Below are 26228 nucleotides of genomic sequence, written 5' to 3' on the forward strand. Positions count from 1 at the left end.
AGAGAAAGCATTGTGTGTGTATGAGTGCAGTCATGAAGCATTATTAATGCATTCTAGTTCACTATGAATGCCCACATGAAGCACTACAGAGCCTACAGTTCTCACAGAAAGTCTTACATAAAGAGTTGGTCTGATTTCTATTGTTGAATGAATGAATTATTCTGTATTCGTCACTTAGGCTCAGTCTGACCGAACACGTTGATCCAAACACAGACGTGGTTTGAGATTTAGATTGCTTCAGTTCCAAACACGTCACGTCGGCCGCAGTATCACCACAAGATATATATTTTTATTCATGGACCAACAATAATAAACAAAAATATAAAGCATCACATCAACTTTTTATAGGCAGAGAAAAAAAGGGTACAATTTTTATACAAGACATCTAAAAGACCAATTGAGAGCACGAAAACATGAATCACAACTAAGAAACGACGATAACAGTAAACAATTTAAACGAGGGGGAAAAAAGCACAAGCATCATAACTTGAAGAGCATATAAAAAAAGACAAATTTGCTTGCAAAACAATCCCTACTGGGTAATTACATTGACCACTGGGTGGTTAAAGAGCCCATTAGGATCAGGACTGCTGTGTTCAAGGACACTAGAAGCTCTAAAAGAGCTGTCCGTCTCAGATTAGTAGATGCTACTGTTTCTGAAACAATCCCACACTACAGTTTGAAGAAAAAAAGCATTAAGAGTCAAATCCTATGGCTTTGTGGTTCTCTTGTGTCCCTAAAATGTTAAAAGATTAGCACCACTGGGCTGGCATCAACATCAAAAGCTGGGTTAATGTAAATAAGTACTGTAAAAAGAATCCAAACATGTCCGTGTTCACCCACTGTGTCTTTGTCTAGTGTTATAGAACCAGGAGGAAACCGATCCACTTCCACCACAGCGGGGAGCCGACAGGAAACAGGACCAAAGCTAAGACTTTTCTTTTTCAGCGATAGCTTTTCTTGACATTTATTTAACTTTTTTTTTTAATTTTTAAACTTGTTTTTCTGTTAACAAAACCACCAACATTATAAAGGTTAATGGTCCGATTATAACACATGTATGTACTTTATGTACATTGACCTAAAAAATAGGGACATCAGATGTTGAGAAGCTACTGTTATGTACACACCTCCGTCTGTCCAAACATTTCCCTTTGTAAAAAGCTTTGCCTTTGTCTTCACAGGTAGAAAAATACAAGGTCAGTATCCCTGCACCTGCTGGCAGTATTTTTCTGTCACGTCATACAAAAACACTTGGGGCCAGATGTATAAAGGATGTGATCGCACAAAAACAATAGTCTCCCAAACAGAAACTGGTAATTATTCTAAAGGAAGAATGTTGGGAACCTCACGCACACTAGAGTGCCTAGTCCTGTCCTGAAATACTAATTCTGTGTTAATAATAAACGTATGATATAATTTAAATATAACATGGTCATAGGAGGTGGCGGCTATAAACTTTAATGCTGGTTTCACCTCGCCGTTGAAACTGAGAACATGTAATTTGTTTTTATCGAATGCCTCTATGTTATTCTTTTATACATTGTAAATTTCCCTTTTAATGATCCTGTCATTTGGTCCTGATTTGCAAAGTCTTTTTCTCTCTATAGATTAGTCACTGATCATCTGTCGGACGTTTAGTAATGATGATTGCGATGCAGTGATGGTTTACAGGGACATGTGCAGGCGCTATAATTAGCCACCGTTGTACATAACCGTTGTACGTAATGACAGCTGTTCTGGTGCTGCTGATGAAACACAGTCTATAAATAACACAGTGCTTAATATTTTCTGTTCTCGAAGGTCTAATGAGGGCACAAATATCGATGTTTAAGGACAGTTAAACGTCGATTTATGGATAATTGTGGGAGTGGAAATGAAGCTTGTGCATGTGGACCCATTTCCAGATTTATGAAACAGAACCAGCCGTGACATTAGTTTGTCAGTCAGAGGAACTGTGAATGATCGACCATCACCAAATCTGCAAAAAAGTCTAGGATGAGGCTACATATGTTGAGCGTCTGAATGTTTCTTGGTAAGAAGTAGTCTGAGAAGCAGCTATGACGCTGAACCAGAAGGTGACTCTACAGTTTCATTTGGTACAGTCACATATTGACTCAAGACCAATAGACTCAAATAAATACAAAGCTTCAGGCGACAGAACGAATGCATTTACATATTTCTGTCTTTGTGCGTACACACAATTTTAGTTTTATGCATCTGGCCCCTGGAGCGGACAAAGTCACCATCACCTTTAATGTCCTACAAAAATAATTGGTAGCAAAATAGAGTCGTAGTTTCTGTACATAATTCTTGTGTTTTTTTTTTTTGTTTTACAATCCTGAGTGTGCAAAAAAAGTGGATATCACTGATGGCTAAAAATAAGACCAATGTTATGGACTGCTGAGAGAGAAAATTAAAAAAGCAAAGGCATCTTCCTGCTCTCTTTACACAGCCGTCTGCAGAGCACACACACGTGTTCCTACTACAGTGTGTGTTCACTTTGACTAAACATTTGCAGAATATTACAGTCTGAGATGTTTTCAAGTTCTGTGTAAATGCCTATTATATATACTAACTATGACACAATACAATGCTGCAAAAGTATTTTGCAAATTGGCAAAGCATCCTGAAATTAATGCAGGATATATTTCATAAAACCCTCTGAGAAGAACTACCGCAGCTGTCAGCTACAACTGCCATTAAATGAACTTTGCCAACTAGAATATTAACTTTTTACAAAAGTGCATCCTCCTCCTCGTGACATCGGATGACTGCCACAGTCTTTAAGTACTCATATATGGGTTCAAAGAGTTGTACCTCCTGTCTGCTTTGACTGCTCAGTAATCTGGGCCACCATTCAAATCAAAGTGTGTTTACAGCGACCACTCTGATTTACATTTGCCTAAAACAGTAACTTTCAGTTCAATGTAGAGGGTCATATTCATTATATATTGAATAATTTATATAAAAATGTATGTCTTCTTTCAGTTTTGCATATAAATATCTGACAAAGTGGCTTTACTTTAAACAAATCTAGAGAATGGATTTGCTAAAAATTACAAAGTAAAGAAGACAAATGATCTGAAGTAACTAAGTGATTTAATTCTGAGGTAATCGGTTTCCTGTTTTTTTTAATTAAAGTCAACTTTTAAATGTACAGTCTCACTAAACCTTTTATTTGTTTCTAGTGTTTATTATTTGAGGATTTTACATAAATGTTTTGCATTTCGAATTGTTTTTTTAAATTACAAATCTATTTATTTGGTTCATCCACACTCAACATGATACACTGTATCTATATATGCTGACTTAAACTTATCATGGTCAGGAAACTGATTATCTCAGAATTACCAAGTAAAGAACGACTCAGATTACTGGTAATCGGTTTCTTCCTTTTGTTTTAAATAAAGTCACAGTCAGATTTTACCGTGAAGGAATCTCTGTATTAAATTTGACCTTTTACACTGAACTTATCTAAGAGAAATAGATGGAAACATTTACATGTCATAAAAATACTTAAATTCACTGTTTTAGGCAAATTATTCCTTTGAGGAGGAAAAGGGTTTTACCTCAAGTGTTTGTTTCTGTCTTTCTTTGTCTTGTCAGAGTAACGCAGGCTGCATGAAATGACAATATGAAAACCTAAACAAATATTTGTGCGAGGCTTACAGTATATTCCTTCACACGGTGCTAATAAATGGTGGTTGAACATTTCCTGGTTTAAGCGCACTGGGTCACATTTGTAAATGTCTTCATAACCTATTAAATGCCCAAATACAGAAACAAAGTCAGGTGAAATGCATTCAACATGATCATGCTTTACAAAATTGTTATTAATGCTTGAAAAAAATGTAATTCATGTTTTCATGTTTTGGCTGAATGAGAGGCGGGGGGGCTCAACATCTTTCCATACTTGTGCAGCCGTTTCTTGTCTGCATGCAGTCTGTGTGTGTTTAGTCACTGACAGGAGACGTGGTGTACAGGAAGTGGGTGTGAATGAACTGTTTCCCCTAAGAGACACTTGAGCAGCGGATGCTGGGGGAGCCCATTTGCGTGAGCACCTTGTCGAGCCACTGCAGGGGGCCGTTCAGGTGCAGCTCGATCCAGCAGGGGGTGCTGGTCACCGTCTGTCGCCTGCGAGAGACAGAGGAGAGCAGAAACAGATGTTGAGGATACAGAGGAAGCTGTTTCAGAGCAGGACCTGTGTGAGTAAACTTACAAAGTCAAGTCAAACTGCTCAACTTTCATTTTAGGCCTGAAGTCAGTACAAAAGTACCCAAAAATCTTTTTGTGAGTTACAATTAAACACTTTTAACAAACCTTAAAGGAAAGTATGTAAGTCCTGCTGTCAGGGATCTCTCCATCAAAACAATGACAACAAAAGATGGAGTTTGACAGCATCGTACAGTAGTGTGGGATCATGGGAATTCTTGGCTTCAACGTTAAACAACCACCATAACAAATGAAAATGAATAATTGTGTTTCATCATGAAAAGAAAAAAGAACAGAGCAGAGTTCCTTACTCACTCTCTAATGTATCATCTGGTGTTTCCCTGGAAGTTATACACAAGATGAGGAAAGTTGATATGATGCCACTGACAGGCGACTAAATTCAATGCACCGTCAGCCTGAAAAAATGTATAGACTTCTCTGGGTTAATTATCGATGGAAACTAAAGCTGCAAAGATTTGTTGATTTATCAATTAGTCGATCAAAAGAAAATTAATTACCACAATTTTTATTATCAATTAATCAAATCAGCCATTTTTTGGTTCCACCCTCTTATATGTAAGATCAAATAATAATAATACTAATAATCAAATAATGCTTAAGAGAAAATTTTGTTGACGCATTCTAAATGTCATCACATTGCAACTGAAAACAGGGAAGTTCAGTTTTATAAACTTTTTTTGACATTTGCTTAAAACCTCAGGATGTACGAAACGATGCCTGTGTTTCTCCACTTACTTCCCTGTTCACACCGGAATCATGTACTGATTCTCTGTATCGCTGTATGTGTGAAAGTTACAGATGTGGAGAGGGGGGAGAGTTTCACTGCGACTCTGATCCGCCACTGTAAAAACAGCATCTGTCCAGGTGGCTCCCGCAGTTGAATGGCATTTATTATGTGACGTGATTCAGAGCAAAACACTTTAACTCACAATATCTTTGTCTCCTTCCACTATTGTCTTGTTGTAGTTACTGTCTCTGACAACTTCACCGCGACGGTCAGCCTGACTGAGACTACAGTGAACTTTCCCCCAGAAAACAGCCTCCCTCCGCGCCAGTGAGAGTCAGTCAGGGTCCTCTATTTGATGATGGTGATTATGTAATTATGTAACTGTTACTTTTACTTTCCAGGATGTTTGGTGGGTCAGGATCTCAATCACATCACATTATATCAGCATCCATATGATTATAAACAGTCAGCTAGTACATGTTTAGATTAACAGGAGGACACCGGGGGAAACGCGCTAAAAAAAAACCACACACGGATGTTAAAATCTGTCATGACGTGCACCGTCACGCCTCTTTTGGTTCTGCAGGCACTGCTTGGTTCAGTGTGAACAAAGGCCGAGATAATGCAGAGTCTCTGTGTGAAAAGGTTTACAGATGATGAAAGAGAAACATTAATTTATTTTCCTCTTGATTCTAGAGAAGAAAACCTTGGAAGAGGTCGTGTAAACAGAACTTCTCCATCTCTAAAACTTTCCCTGATGATTACAGCAATCATGCAGAAATAAGACCAACAGCAGCAGCAGAAACACTGCTGACACTGTGTTATAATGTACACATTGTACTGTGTGTGCTATTTCAAAAAAGAGAGGTTAGATTTCCAAAAAGACTCTGGTTTCAGCGAGCCTCACCCAGTGATAACCCTGTCATTTCTGCCTCTGTGCTCTGACACGACTCCGGAGAGTGATGAGAGGACAAGGCAGCGGGTTGAAGGGTTTTTATGAAACTGAAAATGCCATTCAGTTGAAAGTTTTGAGGCAGCAAGAACAAGTTAAGCAAATAAAACAACTAATCGTATCTTCTCTCAGTCAAAGCCAACAACAGCAGCAGGAAAAGTGTTTCCTGTATGTTGTCATCCATCTAATTTATGTGTTGGCAAGCCAGATAAACAGAGACACTTGCCAGCTCTGAGTGGTTTATACGGTTTGTCTCATGAGGTCTGGAAATAAGCTGCTGTCTAGATCAATTAGGCACACAAAAAATGTAGTTTATGGAAGATCTTTTCGTTCCTCTTTACATTTAACTCTCTGTTGTCTATTTTTAGTGAATTAATAAAGGAAAGCTAAAAAGGACAGAAGTTTTAAAAAACAACCAAGAGTCAGCGTGGGAAAAGAAGGAGAGAGTGAAGTGTGGGTGGAGGTAGAGGAGAAGGCAAGCCTGGCTGGTCCAGTAACCTGAATCCTGTTTTTAAGTGTCTCCACATGTCAGGATCTGGTCTGGACAGGACTGCAGCACAAAGGTTTCCCCCTGAGGAAACCCTTGGGTGCAGAGCCAGCTTTTAGCCAATCATCTTCTCCCCTTTTATTCCATCGCCTCCTTTCTTTCTTGCTATCAGTGAGTCAGACTGTGTGGAAAACAGGGAGGGGACGGAAGAGGGAAAGTCTGACATCTCTTTTTGACACAGCACATGTGTTTGTTTAAAAATACTCAGACGTGCCAACTGGGGCTTGGTTCTATTGATGAAGGCTCGGCGACGTCACATACCGGATTCACCAGAGTGTGAGCAGATGCCTGCAAGCGGGGGCGGATGGATTGTGGGGTGTGATTCATATTCTTTTTGTTTCTATTGTCTACTTTTTATAAAAGATCAATTTTGTGCACAGCGTCGTTTCTGTTGGCAGCTACTTTTATCACCTGTGAGCCATTTGTTCAAAGCTGATCAGTTACCTGTACTCAGCTCCCCAGCCCTTGACGAAGCTCATACGGATGGTGCACATCCTGGTGAGTTGGTACACAGCCTCAAAGCCCTGGTTGACTGACTGGGCCAGTAGGGCAGCAAACTCCTGGTTGTTGAAGATCTTTAGGTTACAACCTGGAGGGAACAACCGAGACACAACCACACAGGTCACAACAACTTGTCACAATCACCTTTACTGTATTTAGAGATTTACATAAGACTGAGGACATCTTTTGGAAGGTCTTGGGAGTTTTTCACTGCATATGTGCAAAAAGGTATAAAAAGACTTTTGTGGCTCCACTTTAAAATACTGTTTTTTTCAAACTGTGCAACAAAGTTGTAGGAGAGCAGTGCTACATCAGTGGAGCTTTCTTTTAAACATATGTGGGAGCTGTGGACGACAGCTGGTCTGAATGTTCTGTGCTTCTTTTTGCCCCTCACAGTTTATAAGGACTGATCTGACATCGGTGGAATCTCTCTGGAATTGTAAAATCATCCGATTCACATTGTTTTATAGGTAACTAAACAGATTTTTTTAAACATAACTGTTTCTCAAGTGAGACATTTAATAAACCAGCCTTAATCATACCCCTTTTCCAAAAACATGCACATTCCGGGCTGGTTCTGAGTTGGTTCAACCTGCGTACCCCCTAAAAACCTGTTTGCTTTTTTACCAACTATAGAGCAACTTTAGAATCACGTCATTACGTTATTGCATACGTCTCTAAATTTCCCAGCATCACTAGGAACAACTTAAGTGTTGCTCCTGGCTTTGCATGCCTAAATAGGCAACAAATGTGTGCTGGTTGTCGTGATTGCTGTGAATGACGACTATCAGTGAGGAGAAAGGTAATTAACTACCACATTTGGATTATTTTGAGCAATCAGCATAAGCTGCTAATGTAAGCACTTGTAAGCCCTTTAGCTTTTAGCTAGCCACAGTATCTAGCTCCAACTGTTCTGGCATCGATACATAGACAAAAGCCTTTGTTTACTCCTTTCCGGATGAGTCAAACTATATGCTACACTAGCTCTGATTTTCAAAAAGGTTTTAGATGGTCCAAACGTAATGGCTTCTTTGCCCTAGTTCTAAGTGACGCATCGTAGGCAACTGGACTTGTTTTAGTTGCCTATGATATGGCACTTACAGTATTATCACAATTACCGTGATCAGAATTACCATGTTCAGAATTACCATGACCTGGATGAGAACCTTCATCAACATCTTCCTTCCTCTAGACCAGCAAAGCGTCAGTGCCGCTCTTACACCAGTTTCCTGGCTGAGAGACAGTTCATTGGCTGTCGATATGCAAAGAACTGGTTCAAGAGTAGGCACTGGCTCCGGACTGGCCAATCACTTCTAGTTATATTTAACCTTGTGAAGTCTTTACATGAGTCTGTCTGTATCTGATCCAGACTTGTGTTGAACAAAAATGTCTGAACTTTATAAGAAAGCAGTTGTTTCTTTTATGCAAAAGTGACTCAGGTGCTTATTCAGAAACGAAACTAACACTGCACACCGCACACCGACAAAAAGAGGTGCAAATCCGAAAGGGGCGAGTGACTCAGACAACAAAGTGAAAAGCTGTTTGTGTAATCATCTTGCTTCTGACAACAAACCTCTACTGAAACTTTAAGACGTGTTGCACTCAGGAAAAGCTTGTAACACCGTCAGCACTTTTTGAAAATCATGTGGTAAAAGTAAACAGATCACTGTTAAGAGGAAAAACTTCTGTTCTGAATCATCCATCTATATAAAAAGAATTAAGTTAGATTAATCACAATTTGGCAACTAACAATGTTCTCCAGTGTCGTCAGTTTTGCCAGAGAAATTAAAAAGTGCTCAAACTTAAGAATTTTGGCAGCAGAAAGTCACTGACAAACACACATCTGGAGGAGATGTGTTGGTCAGTGACATCCAGTTCTGCAAGTTTATATTCCTGCCTGACAGAATACACTCTTTTCCTGGGGGCTCAGTGTCTTGCTCAAGGACTCTCAGAAGGAGCTTGAAATCAAGCCACCGTCTCTGTCATGGGTAGTCAACCCACTTTACCTCCTGAGCCAAAGCTTCTCTCCATTTCCAGTAAGACTTTCAATTTTTCTTTCCATCTACCTCCTCAAGTCTTCTCATCTCTCCATTTCTCCCCATTTGTACATCGCTCCCTGCCCCCAACTTTCTCTCTGTCTCTGTCAGCTTGACACATACCTGGAGGGATCTTGCAGACTGTGGCAGGGTGCCAGCCGTAGCGTTGGTTACAGTTTGGGCTCTGGACAAAGATGGCGCTGTCGCTCAGGCACTCAGCAAACACCTCTCCTCCGATGTAGTAGAGCCGAACTCCACGACCTTGAAGAAAACAGAAAGAACAACTCCTCAAAAAAAACTCAAGCAAATAAAGAGAAACATCTTACTTGGAATTAGCACAAAAGGAAGTATTATGTGATTCTGGATAAATTATCAGATGTGCAGAGCAGATGTTAATCTGCATTTTCTTTTTGTCTGTGAGGACACATTATTTTCAGTAAAGAAAACATGAAATTTCACACATTTTCCACAGTATTATTAACATATCTGTTTACAACAAGTTGGAAACAATACAGTTGATAATAAATAAAGACCATCAAAGCTTTAAGCCAAAACTTGCTAAAGAAGAAAATTCAGTTGGTTAGTTGTGATTCTTTCCACAGTTTTACATTAGTTGTGCTTACATAATGGTAGGAAAACTCTGTAAATACCAATATGTCTGCGTGTTAACTCCACAGCTGCATTGCGGTTCACATTGGACAACAGGCCCAGGCAGAAGCGCTCTGAGTTGGAGGGGTCTGTGAAGCCATCCACTGTCAGCGAGGGCTGTGAGGCATGGAAGGTCTCTCCTACTCGCTGGTTTAACTCGTAGTAGGAAATGGAGCACCAGAAGGCCGGCTCGCAGTACGTCACTGGCTGAAGGTCTGACAGAGAGATGGAAAGAGTAATAGTTTGCTTTACAGCGGCACAATTAAATGAAATATGACTATAATTAAGTGCTGAATTGCTGCAGAGATCTCTTGGGCACTAAATCTTGATCTCCAGATGTAGGAAAATATGTTTGTTTGATACTCACCGAAAAAAAATAAACATCATCATGACTTAGTTTTTAGACATAGTTTTTTTTCCAGTGAAAATGAAAAAGTAGATGCAAAAATGATCATTCCAATCATTCATATCATGACTGTAAATTCTGTCAAAATAATTCATATCATACAGCCCCAGATTACTTTCATCAAACCAAAATGGAAAGTACAGACAGAGTCCAGAGACAGGCTGAAAGTGCAGATCAATAAGAAATGTAATGCATGAAATGATACAGCAGGAGGGAAACGAATGGGTAACAGGAGACATGTGTCGAGATTAACAGGGTGCAAATCAGCGACACAATAGCCAGAAAACCTTGTTAATGGAAGAGAAAATAGAATTGAAGAGCATTGGACGCAAGGAAGATGCAAAAATGGGTAAAACGTGGGGAGAAAAGGGGCTGAGGTGGATGTTGAGGGGGAAGAAAAACACAACCAAAGAAAATATTAGGATGAACTTGCGTCACAAAATGTCAAACCCATACTCTGTTTCCCAGAAGCTTTTACCAGACAAAATGTGGAAACTCAGCCCTCACTGGTGGGACGCTGGAGCCAAAACTGTCTAATTACAGGCTTATCCATGATAATTTTCAGTAACTTCAACTGCTTCTCGTAATTTGCTTTTTTTTCCCTCAACATGGCCACAGTGTCCTTCACTTTGATGTCCAGAACAGAGCTGGACGGCACTGCCAAATGAAACTGGTGTGATTTTGTTATTTCACTAGTAGCTTTCCAGCCAAGTTCCCTGGCGTGTTTCCCATCCTGATAGAATAAACGTAGGATATTGTTATTGATGTTAGTGTGGGCTGAATGGTGTCTCGGTCTTTTCAACGGCTCACAGGGTGAAGAGAAGACAAAGGCTTCTTTCATCACCTGGTTTCCTCTTACAAAAATGGAGTTAAATCAAAGAGAGAGTTCCCACTGGGGGAGATACACTATTGAAACATTTGTCTGTGAGAGAAGGCAGACAGACAGGAAGGTACACAAACACGCACACACAGTCCTTACCTAAGTTGCTGTGTGTGGGTGAAACGGGGTTGGGTGAAAGGTTGGGGGAGCTTGTGTCCATGCTGTGGGTCATCTGGTGATCGCTGGTCTCTCCATCCTCACTGAGGTAGCCGGGCGGTGGTGTTTCTGAGAGAGACACACACAAAGACAGCAACTCATCACATTTATGGCAAAGTTTCCTGAGACTTAGATTTAGAGGAAAGCTCTATTTGCATATAGTGACTGGCTGAAACAATAACAAAGGAACACAAGAAGTGAACAAAATACATTACATGAAATTAATATCAGATACAGCAAAATTACAGTATACAGTTTATTTGTTTCTCTTTTTGACTTGCTCTTCTTCATTAATTTGGCATTGTACGGAATTCTGCTGCCTGATAGAAACTCATTGTCAGGTTTCATAAAAAAGAAGCCTGATTGTTATCTAATGTTCAACACTGGTGTGGAGGAGTATGTTGATGTCATGTTAGATAACAATTATTGAATTATTGTTCAGATCCATGGCATGTATTACTGTGTCTGTGGGAAACATGTACGAGGCACTCAGATCCACCATCAGTTCACACAAGTCCAGGTTTCCCTAACTGGCTTACCTAGCTAGCTTGCCTTCCACACATCTCACTTCTTGATCTCCAAAACTTTCCCCGATTACAGTGGAAACACTCCTACCACAACATTACAAAGTAAAGATTGTACTGTATGTGCTATAAAAAAGGGGGGCAATTTTCATAAGAGATTCTGGTTTCAGTGAGCCTCACCCAGTCATAGCCCTGTCATCTCTGCCTCTGTGCTCTGACACTGACTCCAAAGAGTTGTGTGGAGGATAATCTGACTTGGTATAAAAGATTCTCATACAAGTCTTTGGTTAAAGGGGTTTCTGACTCTCAGTGTGAGTCATGGTCCGCAGCCTGCTGGTACCTGGTATGTAGTTGCTCTGGGGCTCAATGCCAGCAGGGAAGTTGGTGTTTTCAGGGATTGAATGGCTGTAGTCATCCAGAGGTGGGAACTCACTGGGGATTTCTGTGTGTCTGGGCACCAGCACAGGTGGGAGTACTGTATAATGGACAAAAACACACAAATAGACCAAGCACTTTCTTAGAACATAGCAACAGTGATTGGTTAAATGTCTGGATGAAATAAACAAATATGTAATTCAAAAATTCAAATATAAATATCAATTAAATAAATAATAAATATCAAAACAATAAAATTATGCAATAAAACAATAAAATTGGACAGAGTTAGCATCAGTAAATCACAGGACAAATATTGGATGAGACCTCAAGATAAAAACAAGTCTATAAAAAATGTGCCTTGGAAAAATAGGTAGCTCGTTCCAAAGAAAAGGGCCCAAACAGAAAAGTCAAGTGCTTGCCATGAAACCACAATAACATATGAAGAAGGAATAAACACACTCCAAGCTGTCATACCTGGCGTCTCTACTCTCTGGTAGTGGTATGGGTTGACGCACACTTCATCCTTCTTCGTATGGAAGGCATACTCGCACAGCTCCACCGCTCGCAGCTCATGGTGGGACTGCAGGTCGGGCCAGCGCCACAGACGGCAGTAGATGACGTGGGGGAGACCTTTTCTGTGGGAAACCTGCAGACGGCCATCCAGAGACCTGCAGACAGGAGGAGAGAATGAAGAGGGAAAAATAGAAGGGTGTGTTAATAACCTGCAACATTTTGTAAGTCATTCCTGCTTGAGGTCTCTCAGTCAAAATAAAAGACTTCATATTGCCCATCTAATCTTTTATAACATCTATAGGTGCATTGTTCTTGTCTGATTTTAACAGTTACTGATGTGGTAATTGTCTCATGTGTTTGAGATTTAACACCCCTTTATGACTGGGTATAACATCAATCCTATTGTGATTATTTTGACAGATGTCAATGTGATATGATTTGCGATTATTGGGAATAATCCTTTTTTCTTTTCTTTCTTTCGTTTTGTTGATGTGATGTTTTCATCACAATTTTACTACTGTCTGCTCTCTTACTACTTTCCATTTTCAATACTTTTCAAGGTGCACGATATGGATCACTGAAAAAACTACTAAAATCACGATAACATGATTGACATTTGTCGGGGTCTGAACCCACAAACATGTGAGCCAGTGCATCTCTGCAACACTACAGTAGTTCATTATAATGTTGCTTCGTCACACAGTTTAAGAAATCGCAGCTTGTCCAATAGGGATATTGCACTTAAGATTACTGTGCAGCTCTTAATCAACAAAAATGCTGAGTCTAATAAATGTTGTGTTTACAATGTGCCAAAAATTTGTATCAATAAAGATTTTTAAACTCACAGTACATCACTAGGTGTGGTGTTTACCATTGTTGTGTCTGAGCTCTGACCCTCCCTCCTACTGATGAGGCTTCCAGCTGTGTGTGCACCGACTATGACGTATAATAATAAACAATGAGATTACAGTATGTATGACAGGAATTTCATTGTCTTGAATAACATCTGCAGTCATCTGCTAAACAATACTGTTAGCAGGATGGTGATCTAGGCTGCAAGACAGTAATGAGCGATAGTTTGCTACATTGTCATAATGGGGTTGTGGCCTGTAATCTCTGGGGACAATGACCCATGGAGGAGGAAAAGTAACACACTTATCATCTTATGCAAGAGGCAACAACCACATATGTCCTTCCTATCTCTCTGCCTCACCCCCACACTCTCACACACAGAGGAAGGGTCAAAGACATAAGCCAAAGCCCTTTAGAAGGACAAATGTGTGTTCTAAATAAAAACGACTCTGTGTACAGTCCAACTGAAAGCTCAGTCGTGCCTCATCTGGGTCAACCATTGTACATCCAGCAAGCAGGGAACAGTCTTTTAATATTTCAAGGCAGAAGCTTTCATTCACTGCTTCTGTACTTTAAAAAAGGGGCTGGGAGTGTTGGAGGGGGAGGGTGTCTTGAATTTGTAAATGGTGTCTGAACACTTATGTCCTCACAAGCGAACAGTTGAAGAGGCAAACTTTGATGGGAGGAGAGCTAGTGACACTTCAGATCTGAAAACCACATCCGTAAAGTGAGAGCACACTATGTGATGAGTAAAGTAAAAGTAAATAAAAACACAGTGTTAGATTTAGTTGTAGGTTGAAACATTCATTAACATCAGAAATGTGCTCCTTCCCTCAGAAGAGCAGGACTCACTTTGGCAGTTATAGATGCATAAGTTAAATTAGGTAAAATGTTTGTGGCAATTAAGACTGTACAAACCCTAATCAAGGCCCAATACTTACAAAATTAAAAAGAAGTTTGAAGACCCAGAAACCCTGTGGAATTGAGTTGTAACTGGTGGTTTAAAAAAAACAAACAACGCAGCCGTGTCTTGAGGCTTTACACCTTACTGCTCCAACAACCTCTACTGGAGAACTGAAAGTCAGCAGGGCTCCGTCAACCATAAAATGATATCAGGGTCATCAGAAATGGTGTCTTGCTTATCATACAATCGGTCTCTATTGAAGCGTGTCATTATATTTATATGTCAATTCTCGGAGTGAGTCACAGCAGATTATCACTGCTGACAAGTAGAAAAGGAAGAGAGCAACATTGTGATAAAAACAGACAAGGCAAGCAGAATTATTTATTTAGTGCCTTATAATTAACAGAAGTCACTATTGTACTTTACAGGCCAACAATAATAATAATAATAATGATAATCATATTAAAAATTCTAGTATATCACGGCTTAGAACATTACATAACAAATGCAACATTGACAAAGGTGTCTGATCAAAGAAGTCCCAGACTTCAGGCTTTAAAATCAAGGACAAACAGCCAAGCTTGGCTTTTACTCTTTTCATCTGAGTGTCTGGAGAAAACATTTAACAATACTAAGAGATCTGGCTGTATCCACGAGCACAATCTGCTCTGGATACTTAGACTACACAAATAAACAGGAACACCTTGGGTTGTTACGCAATCAAGTACAAACTTATAATAGTTTCAATCTCTGCAAAGGAAATATTTTTGCCTTTCAAAAAGTTTTATTGCAGCTTGTCGTGATGTGAAGTTAACACTTATATAAATGTACTTTTGTTTGTGAGGGTCAACTCTGTTCCTCTTTTCTACTGAGAATTTCCTGTGTTGAGCCTCTATATTTGTGATTTATTGACAGTTTCCCTTTACCAGATTGCATCATTAGTCTTTACTTGTGACTGAAGCTACAGCAACTGACTCATTTGATACCTCTGTAAGTACCCACAAAACTCACTTAAAAATGCCATTTAACTTTCCACTAAAGCTAACTGGTATTTAACTCACTGACTCATTTGGAACCCTGTTTTACAAGGTTTGGACAAAATACAATAAACCTAGAAAGGGAACACAGTTTATGAAGCAACTAAATAACTGCAAAAGTGAATCACAGGAAATTGTTCAAAATTCATGATAGCACGAGGGAAACACATGAGTAGTTCATTTGCAAAGAGGAACAGTGATCACATGTGGACACTTACAGCACTGACTGAAGCGAACAAGATATTTACTTAATAACAGTGCAATTAAAAATAACCACAACCTCTCTGATACTAACCACAAAATATGGCTTTAGAAGCAGTATTTACATCAGGGTTATTGTGGTCTTTTGGAGCAGAAAAAAGACGTTTTCACTGTCGATGTGTTAAATGGTCAGACAGAGCTGATCTGATGTCAGTGGTATGTGTGTTCGGTCCCTGCTGCTGAGTGGGCGTTTGGTGGGGCTAGACTCTGCGTGGGCTGAGACACACATGCACAAACTGCATCGGCATTACTGGCTATTTGGTGTCCTACAGTACTGAGTGTCCTTTTCTCTGTAAAACCTTTTTCCAGTCAGTGTTTTTAAAGAAAGGAGTTACAGTAACAGTATGGCATGAGTCACATTATCAACTTCAACAGTTGAACAGCACATGTGCATATACAATAGCAGCAGAGGATCTTTGTAAGTCGCTTTGGACAAAAGTGTCTGCTAACTGCCCTAAATGTAAATGCAAATAATGTACACTGCACCAGTTACAGTGGACTAACATCGCCAATTTGCCATTATTACTCATTTTAAGTCAATGGAGAGTCAAGGCATGTCCATTTATATACATGCCAAGTTTAAGGTCTTAGTTGGAATAACAACTGTACAAAAGGATCAGTTGACAAAGCCAGAATTCTCCAAACAGCCTCGAAAATGTCCATTACAATGTATGAAAGCATGTGGATTACATAATTAAAGGTGCGGTTGCACCCACATTTCATTCTGCTATTGGGGGCAAATGTCCTGGCTTGTTTGTATTTCTTTAAACCAATCACAACCGATTTTGGCACCACAAAGCGCATCAAAACAGTGGGGAAGTTGTTTCGGTGGTGACATTTGCATGTGGGGAGGCGTGCGCAAGAATTCAAACTGGTATATCACCACAACAAAGACTGAAACTGTTATCTTGTTTAAGATGGTACCGTTAGCAACTAGTTTAGGGTTAGCACCGGTATTAAGGTGCTACTTTCAGGTTGCTAGCTTGGAGGTTGTTTTTGTTGTGCCCTGAGAGATGGGGATTTTTAAAACACTAAAATGCAGATTGAAAAGAGGAGAATGCCAGCTGAAATAGACAGCCAATGGCGGGTTCATCACCACAGTCTATACTCGGTGAGTAATATTGTGTTTTCTACAACTAAGAGTCAGTTTACAAATTATATAGGACGCGTAAAGGGCAGCAACCAGGAACCAATACATTTTTGCTTCAAGAAACAACTGAAACCATTAATTTAAGCTCTATTGTGAATTGTTTAAATACACCTTTACTTGCCAACAGGAAGCTTATTTTAAATCTGATCTGATAAGCTAATACTTGTTCTCTTCACTGGTTCAGTTAGTTAGGTTAAGGCTCGAGGAGTCACTCAAGCCTTTGCTTTCCTGTAGGGATGTCCTGATCCTATCACGTGGTTTCAGACTCAATCGGAATCGGACGTTACATCCCGATCAGGGATCGGATATGTATAAATATATATGTATATTTATTCTCATTATTTTTTATCAGAACTATAATATTTCAAAACAAATGGGAAAAATGTGTGTGTGCAAGGCACAGGTCGGGTATTGGTGAACATAATGACCGGCCGTCACTGTCAACGTTTTTTGTGCCTCTGATTCATGTCTTCATGTCACTCTGCAAGTAGTCCATTCATTTGTCACGATGGAACTTCATTCAAAGCAGAGCTCCACCAAAGAGCCTGCAGTTGTTGCAGAAGGTTATCTGATGTGTCGGTGTTTCCCCTATATGCATTCTGCTGCTGGATTTTCAGCGCCGCCGCAAAAAAGAGACATGATTTTTGTAGGTTTAATATCACAGGCGAATGGCGAATTTAAGTTGCAAAGAGTGAAAGCACTACACCGTAAAATATCTTTACATCGATTATTATTGTCATTACTGCTATTTGTATAATTTCTACAAGTCACCGTTTAAGTTGAGTGACTGAAATCCTTGTCATCCTATTCAAAGGCTGCAGCAGGGGACTCATCGAACCGGGGTGAAGTTAGTTTCAGGTTGGATATTCGGCGGATATTCACTCGGGTCCAGCCACGACTTTACTGAGGTTCACCCAGTGTCAGCTCACCTCCCAGAGCCTCGCACTGAATCGCTGGAAAGTGGGGGACTGTCATTAAATGACTTAGCAAAAATATATTAATACAAAATAATTGCAGTGTTATCCATATCCTCCATGTCATGTGACCCAGTGATTCCAATCCAGCAGCAAATTGTATTAGTAAACTGGAGAAATGAGACACAGCTGTTTTTATTGTATTTTAGTGCTTCCTCTATTTTATATGAATATTAATATGCAGAAATTATGATTTTTTTCTCAACAGCTTCCATGTCATGTGGCCCACTGACTTCTGAAACAGATTCTGTTTCCATAAAAAATCTATAATAATATAGAAAATAATGGTAAAAGAGTTCTCTAATGCTCAAGAGGTTGGACTTGTGGGGCGAACAATTTCTTTTTAGCTGAAACCAACAACGGGACAAAATAAATGTAAAGAGAGACATAGTGGAGCCGTATATATTTTCCGGCTTTTTTGTCCTTTGCCAATCACACCTATGATAAGCGTTAAATGATAAAATAAGGTGAATAAAATAACAAATAAGGGACATCCTGGATCTGTTTCTTCACTCTTCTTAATTTTTTTAATGTATTACAGAAATATCGGATCGGGACTCGGTATTGGCAGATACTCAAAATCACATGACTAGGACTCGGACTCGGGGGCAAAAAAACCAGATCGGGACATCCCTACTTTCCTGGGAAAAAACATATTATCAGCAGGTATGAGTATTACATCACCATAAAGCTCATAAAAAAGCCTGATGGATACGTGTAATGCAAAAAGGACAGGTAATAGCTCGTCAAAATATTGCTCAATAGCACTACTCATGGTAAAAAAATGTTTCTGGGTACCTTTAAGTTGATTGGTATAGTCTACGGCAGGGGTACTCAAATACAAATCTTAAAGGGCCACAAAGATTTTTGTCCTTTTCATTCAAAACAACAAGAAAAATACAAACTAAAATAAAATGTCATTTCCATTTTAACATAAATAAAAATACATAGTTGAATATTTCCTCTTTTTGTTTGCCTTCAGACATTGTGTCCATCACTTCAGTCATGCATTATTTTATTATTTTTGCATCTGAGAACGGCTTCTTGTGCTTACCCAAAATCCACACCACTCTAAGTGAGCACTGTTGCTTTTTGTTGTTGTGTCATAGATGTGACAAGAATCCTGCTTGCAGCTTGATATGACGATTTCAGTGCATTTATTTGTGTTGTGCTTACCTCAGAATTTTGAGGAAATGTCTCTTCAAAATTCCTATGCTTCGTCTCATAATGCCGTTTCAAATTGGAAATCTTCATCACAGGTTCTCCTGGCATATTGTAACGCCCCTTGTGGACTGTGGCGCAATGACTCTTGAGTATTCTGTTGGTGTTGGTGTAATTATGGTTCGTGAATAAGATGATATGTAATATGGTTGTGGGTTAATTCACGTCGTTTGTTCTGTGATTAAATGGTGTTGAGTTTTAACAAGGATGATACAAATTTTGGCACCGTGCGTGAAAGGGTGTTTGCCGGAAGAGAGTCCCCGTCTGTAAATCTATCAGTATGTGCGAAAAAACATGATAATTCTTTGACTAGAACTTGTTAAACTTCAATTGGCTATCTCATCATCACCGTTTGAGATACTTGGATCTTGTCCTGGTTGGAGGGAGAATTAATGCGAATTTAAAGTCCTTACTGAGTTTGAGTTGCCGGTTTTCACTGGCTCCTTTTTTTTAGCAGTTTATTTGGAGCACGCCATTTTCAATCTCTTACAACCGGCAAAATGTGAATATGCGAACTGCTCCGAAAACGAAAGTGAAAGTTAAAAATTGCGCTCGCAGCAGTGAGTGACCCAGCGGTCTGTGTATCGTTGGCATGGAGACAAGTCCCGGTATACACGTGCTGACCCAACCAAAACACATTAGTGAAGGAATAACAGTTTGGGGGCCACAAACAGGAGGCCGGCGGGCCGGATGCGGCCCGGGGGCCGCCTATTGAGGACCACTGGTCCACGGTATGTGAAGGACATGGCTGTTCACTCTGGATTAATTCAATTCTAAACAGCAACCGTCAAAACATTGTGCTCATCCAGCACATAGACAGGTCCAGACACACACCATCAATCTGAATTACTCACTTCACTGAGATTTATGACGGCACATTGAATGAGGTGCACCTCACTGACAATAAAACCACTCCTGCACCAGCATCAAGTCTCAGCCTGTTGTTTTGAGGAAGAGTCAGTAGCACTGTCTAAACAGCCAACCTCAGATTCTCCAAAACACTTAAAATGATTTGGAGCTCAGAGTCTTCAGCTATGTGGCAGAGGGAGGCAGGAGGGGGGAAGAACCATGACCCCGCATTCCCTGCTGTGTTTGTGTGTGTGTTCCAGACTGAAGATTTGAAGGACATGGCTGGGATCTGAAGGCTTCCAAGAATTCAGGCCAACAGTTTTCAACCTTTAGCTCCACCAGAAAGCAGTCAACACGCCACAGATCACCGCAGGCTGATTTTATTTACAGACAAAGTGACGCTAAAACACGACGAAGGAAGGAACAGCTTTATTTTTTTCCATCAGACACATTCTGTGCAACACTGACTGTGTAAATAGTTTTTGTTGTGTACCTCAGATTTGGCTTTCACCAAAAAGCAAACTGCACTACCTCAAAACCTCAACATGAAAATTGCATAACTCTAGGGTGCAGAAGACTGACTTTAGCATGTGCAGCTAGATAAGTGTGTTCAGAGTACAAGTGGTGCACTGTGTGGTATAAGGGCTGCAACTTCATTATCGATCAATCCACCATTCAATTAATCAAATTATTTTGTATCTAAAATGTCAGAAAATTGTCAATAGTTTCCTTGTAGTTTCTCAGAGTCCTATGTGATGTTAGCTCCACATTTCACACTACAGTTTGCAGGTTTGAAAATGTGATATATCACACTGATTTGAAATTGATGACGAGCATTTTTCACTTCTTTTTTTAAAACATTTTTTAGAAAAAAGATGAACATATTAATCATGAAAATAATAAGAAAATTAATTGAAAATTAAAATGTGTTTTCGTTGTAGCCCCTAGTCACCCCATCAAACACAAAATATATGTGATTTTGTGTCACGTGCCCAATAGAACATGAGATTTTCATTAAAGACTTCAACTGGGGGATATTTGGCGTTTTTGCTTGACAAATGACTTTAAGGATAAATCAATTAATTATCTAAATAATTGCCAGTTAACTGCTATAGTCAATAGAATAACAGATTAACCTTCCAGCACAAGGTTATACAGACTGCAGGATTGAAAAAGATCAAGGCAAATAGATGAAAGACTCACTGCAAGCACAACTGCACAGGCACTGACTAGATAACCCAAAGAACAAAAACATGAGCTCCATTCTTCTGTCCTAAATTGATTCTTATTCCCATCTGTAGAAACAACATGTGAGGCTAGTTAAAGCATGCAAGTGTTACTTTAGGCCATCTTATCCCCTTGCTGACAGAGAACAAGATCCACAGTGCTGACGTTTCTCTGTCAAGAGACAATTGATGTTCAAAAATGAAAGGGACAAATTGGTATAGATTTTTTGCCACAGGGGAAATTGTGTCAACATCATAGTGCTCCATGACCTGAGGCTGCGGCTGAGCCTGACCTTTACGCCCAACCAGCTCTGTTTGTGTGTGAATGGAAGAGAGTGCAATCTGTCCCTATACACAAAGGACACACACACACACACGCAAACACAAACACAGGGAAGAGGAAGAGGGAGGTAAAATTGCTTTACTTCTGAAAGAGCCGCATTTTGTAATAATCTGTGCAAAGGGAATGTTTGAATGGAAAACAAAGAGCTGAGTGTGAAGAAGAGTGATACACACATTTCAAATGTGAGTGTGTGTGAGTGTGTGTGTGTGTGTGTGTGTGTGTGTGTGTGTGTGTTTGGGTGACTCATAAAACAGACTCAGACAGAGCAGATTGAGCTTCACTGAGCTGGGGAGGAGGGAGGAGGAGGAGGGGGCAAAACAAACACTCTGAGGCATGCCCAGTTACGCTCAGAGACACAAACAGTTATACACTGGTGTGTGTGTGTGTGTGTGTGTTCAGCTGGCGATGGTCCGAGCAGTGCTGAACAAACAAACATACACACACTCACACACTCACACACACACACACACACACTCGCTGACTGTGGGCTCAGACCTTTTGACATGGACTTTTTACAACTCTCTGCAAAGCATCAAACTCAACTGAAAATCTGAGCCAGCAAATGCTGTGAGAAGCTGAACGTCCCTTCATTATCAAATTGTTGTATATTCACTTTATTTAAGAGACTAAACTCTCATGTTAATTCAAGAGTGAAAAGAAATTATTTTAAGTGCCTGCAAGTGTAAGTAAACACGAGGATCTCCACTCACAAACTGTCCTATAAGAGCACAGAGGGGGGAGGACAAAGTGGGTGATGGATAAAGGAAGGAGGGTGCCCCTGGACAATAGGGCTGGCAGACTGTCTCGACAGCTCAGGGCAGCTCAGAGTGTCTGTGACCGGGCCCCTAAAAACCCCCCTTCCTTCTCCTCCGTCTGTCCCACTGTCCCACTATCCTGACCGCCCTGTCCCGTCCCAGTACTGTGTGAGTGAGGTGTGAGGGTGGGAGTGTGGTGGGGGTGTGTGGGGCTGAAATGGCCTTTGTGCTTTTCATAAAGTCTGTGGCCAGTCTGTCATGCCATGGCCAACAGGGCTGCAGCCCAATGACATTTAGCAGAGGGCTGCTGCTGTCCAATAAAAACATGTGAAGAGACAAATCATTCACTAATTCTGGAGAAGGGGCTGCAAAGACGTTTTGAAACCTGACACCTTTCAGGAGTTATTTTGTGATGGATTGTTGGTGAATAATTTTCTCTTCTACTGCAGTTTTGCTCTTTTTATATGGGACACCTTTGTCATGCTGTTTCAACCCAGATTGGATCTGTTTTTGCACATCTGTTATCACAGGTTAATCCCCTGTTGTGCCACCATTCAAATAATCTGCAACTGCAGAATTACACAGAATTACTGACATTACATAATTACAAAAATAAAAATAATCACAGTTATAGTCCTCTTAGCAGCAAAACACTCCATAAACTCTCTCTTTGTCTTTCTTCCACAATATGATTGTTGGAGTTGGCGGCTAAATGTTATGTAAACAACAATAACTCTAGAAATACCTGTTCAGTTAAGATGGGAAGCATCTATGTTCAATTTTGGTCAGGTGGACAGATTCTTCAAGGATAGGGGTGTTTCATGACAACAGATTGACCTTATTCAGGTTTCTTTCTCCAATTTTGGGTTAGGAAAGTTAAACAAATACTAACAATACCAAGAATGAAGATATCTGAGTTCAACAATAAACAACAAAAGACACTAATAGACAGACACTAAATTTGGTTTCTCACATCCTCTTCTCAAACAGATTAATAAAGGATCTCATCTCTAATCTATCTCAGTTGAATCTGGTACTAGTTAGCTGATCACCTTTGTGTACAGAGGACAAGCGTCTTGAAGTGTAACTGAGGGTAAGCTAGCTATATGTCTATATATCCATACATATATATATATATATATATATATATCTTTATATATATGAACAATTTTCATCCGACATGTGAAACAGAAATATTTATTGGGAAGGTTAGGAGGAGAAAGAAAACAGCTGACTAGATATTATGAGATGTATGAATCTTCACTGGCCTTACGATTCGTATTGATTCAAATTCAGCTCTCAACGATTTGAACACATATACATACCCCTTTTATTTAGAAAATCCTCCCAATAATCAGACAGCAACGCGAACGCTCGTCAACCTCCGTCCCGGGGGGGGGGGAGAGACACGGACGGACAGACAGCCGGTCATCAACTCCGTCAGCCGGGGGACGGACGGACACTCATTGCCGTCAGTCGGGAGCTCCTAGCCGTCAACCAGGGGGCGGACGGACGGACGCTCGTCACCGTTACGCGCGGAGTATAGCGGCGCTGACTTAGAGGTATAGCGCCGCAGTGCCGCTGTTCCACCGTCTGGGGAGAACCCTGATAGTTCTCAGAGTTGAAAGGCAAAGTTGACAGCGCGTCCTCAGATCTTGGCTGATTAATTGGGCTTATTGTAACAGTTATTATTTATGGCTGCAGACGTTAGCTGTCCCCTCTGACATACCTCTTACATAAGTAACATAAGCCTGATGTCAGCCCACAATTCAAAGCATGGGAGCAACTTTGCAACGTTAATTTATTGTCCAGCTGAGGGTTGAACAATCAACAATCAAAATGAGCTGCAGACTCGAGATTATCAGAACCCAAATCCCCTTAGCTTGGAGTCGTGGCCTAGGGAGCTAATTAAGAGAACGACCAAACTTTCATTCATTGTAAGAAGTCCTCATTGTTGGTAATGAGAAACAGATGGTAAAACCGTAGTCTTGGTCAGTTTTATTTTAACATGGATATATAAAAAATCAAACTGATTTCAAATCCTTTTCTCATTTGGATTATGCAAATATTTAATCATTGTGGGTTAGCAGCGATCAACATGATCACAGAAAATACTTAAAGAGCATAAAAACTCAACCTCATGAGTACATACCAACAGTGGTTTAACTCTCGCAGGGGAACATATTCCACACACACACACACACACACACACACACACACACACACACACACACACACACACACACCCCTCCCACTCTCTCTGGAAAAGCCATCAAACTTCTCTTTTTCTTACAAAAGAAGGGGGGTGGTGAAGGAAGAGTACCAAGAATAGAGTGTGAGAGAAAAGCAAGTCTGACTGTGGCCCACAGGTGATATCATGGGACTGGAGTGTGCTAGGACTAGTGAAGGGGTGAAATCAGAAACCCGCAGACAGGCGACCGGCAGGGCTAGACGACAAAAACATAGCCTGGACTTAGAAAACTGGGGGGACGATAGAAGACCACGCTACATGAGTTTTACTGCTCATAGTCAATGAGCTGGCCAGCCAGTTTCGCTCTGTCTGAATCAAAATAATGAATGAAAATATTCCAGATGCAAAACATCAATACATTTTGCTCCACAGTAATTTTCCTTCAGTGTGTAGGCGAGTCTACCAGTCCAGTGGATCAATGTTTATTCATTCTTATAAACAGACAGACGCGTACCAGCCTCCACCTGGATCTGATATCCCACAAATGATAAAATAATAGTTTTAAGTATGTTTGAGCTTGACAAATAGTGGAAATTTACTTGTTATGCAAAATTACAACTATTTCTTGGGGCTAAACTGATTAATCAAATTTAAGATTCTGATTTCACCTACATACAAATTTTGGCCTATTTCTTATTATACATGGATGTTCATAGTCAGTTCTAGTTTTAAGGGGGGTTTTCTCTGTAACTCAGGTGTTTACCTTTTGGTCAGTCCCACAGCTGACATCAGTGGTTGATTGTTGATTGATTATTTTGCTAAGCTGATGATCAGAGATCTGAAATATAGGCCAAAGTAAGTCAGGTCAAAATCAAAGGGTCACAATGGGTCAGATGCAGCTAGAGTTAAAAAAAAATTAAAAATCTGTGTTTATTTATTAGTGAGTTTATTTCTCAATGTACAAAACATAAACAAAGATGAAAATATACTCACACTGAAAACACTGAGAGTAAAGTACACTACTGTTGACAGATCAGCAAAACATAATTTGATATAGTTTTTCCAATCCTAACTTGATTACTTTCTAAGGATAATCATAAATGTAACACTGGCAGCACAAGACCGGAAACGACATTTGGCATCCATTCAACTATTCATTTTCTAAACTGCTTATCTATTCAGCATTCATGAAGGGCAGGAGCCTATTCCATCATGCATTCGAGTGAGGAAGGGCACAGCCTGACCGAGGAGGAGGTATTGTTTGAAAAGTTGTGATTCCGTGTGTTTGAGTTACTGAGTTGACAGATATCGAAAACTTTTGCCACAAAAGCTGTCTTTAATCTTACATGTGATGCCAAAGCTCTAAAACATTTAACAAAAAGAAATTGTTTATGTTTCTGTCGTCTTCCCAGATATCCACATAACATGCACAAACATGGATGGCGACTTGTTTGTTTCTTCTTCTTCTTTGAGGCTTTTGAAAGTTGGAAAAAAATAGTTTTGTTTCCAGTTTGCAACCTCTTCTTTGACCCTGTTTATACAGTTATGTGAAGTGTAGCCTCTGCCAAATTCTGATAAAACTCTGCTTAATGTAGCCTGGTTTACTTGCTCCAACCCAGTCGATGGAAAAACACAGAATTTGCATTTTCAAAAGTCTCAAAAGTTTGATTGAATTAGTTGGTAACACATTTATTCAAATATACAGTCTCAAATTAACATTACCTGCATGTTTCCAGGCTGTGGGAGGGAACTGGAGTACCCAGGGCTCCCTGCAGCCCCAGCAAAACATGTCATAGTCAAATAAATATCACTCGTACTTACACAACCTAGAAGGTTGCCCCTTGAGAAAATACATAAGGTTGAATATTTTGATCCCAGGAGGATACAACAGTGAAATTTGACAGAAATCTTGACAAACTTAGATGAGGTTGCTGAGCTCAAAATCACTTGTGTTGCTGTAT

General features: G+C 40.0%; 1 protein-coding gene across 1 annotated transcript in view; it reads right to left on the minus strand.

The window, feature by feature from the left end:
* Nucleotides 1–269: 269 nt before the first annotated feature.
* smad3a (SMAD family member 3a) overlaps nucleotides 270–26228 on the minus strand; it is a 38160-nt gene continuing 12201 nt past the window's right edge. Inside the window, exons 2-8 of the mRNA XM_030414699.1 lie at nucleotides 12466–12659; nucleotides 11954–12088; nucleotides 11033–11158; nucleotides 9650–9862; nucleotides 9123–9260; nucleotides 6907–7051; nucleotides 270–4137 (exon numbers count right to left, since the gene is read on the minus strand). Coding sequence (XP_030270559.1) covers nucleotides 4014–4137; nucleotides 6907–7051; nucleotides 9123–9260; nucleotides 9650–9862; nucleotides 11033–11158; nucleotides 11954–12088; nucleotides 12466–12659 — 1075 coding nt within the window. The 3' untranslated portion in view covers nucleotides 270–4013. The remainder of the gene's footprint in view (nucleotides 4138–6906; nucleotides 7052–9122; nucleotides 9261–9649; nucleotides 9863–11032; nucleotides 11159–11953; nucleotides 12089–12465; nucleotides 12660–26228) is intronic.

Source organism: Sparus aurata, chromosome 4 (genome assembly GCF_900880675.1).
Source record: "Sparus aurata chromosome 4, fSpaAur1.1, whole genome shotgun sequence".
Taxonomy (NCBI): Eukaryota; Metazoa; Chordata; class Actinopteri; order Spariformes; family Sparidae; genus Sparus; species Sparus aurata.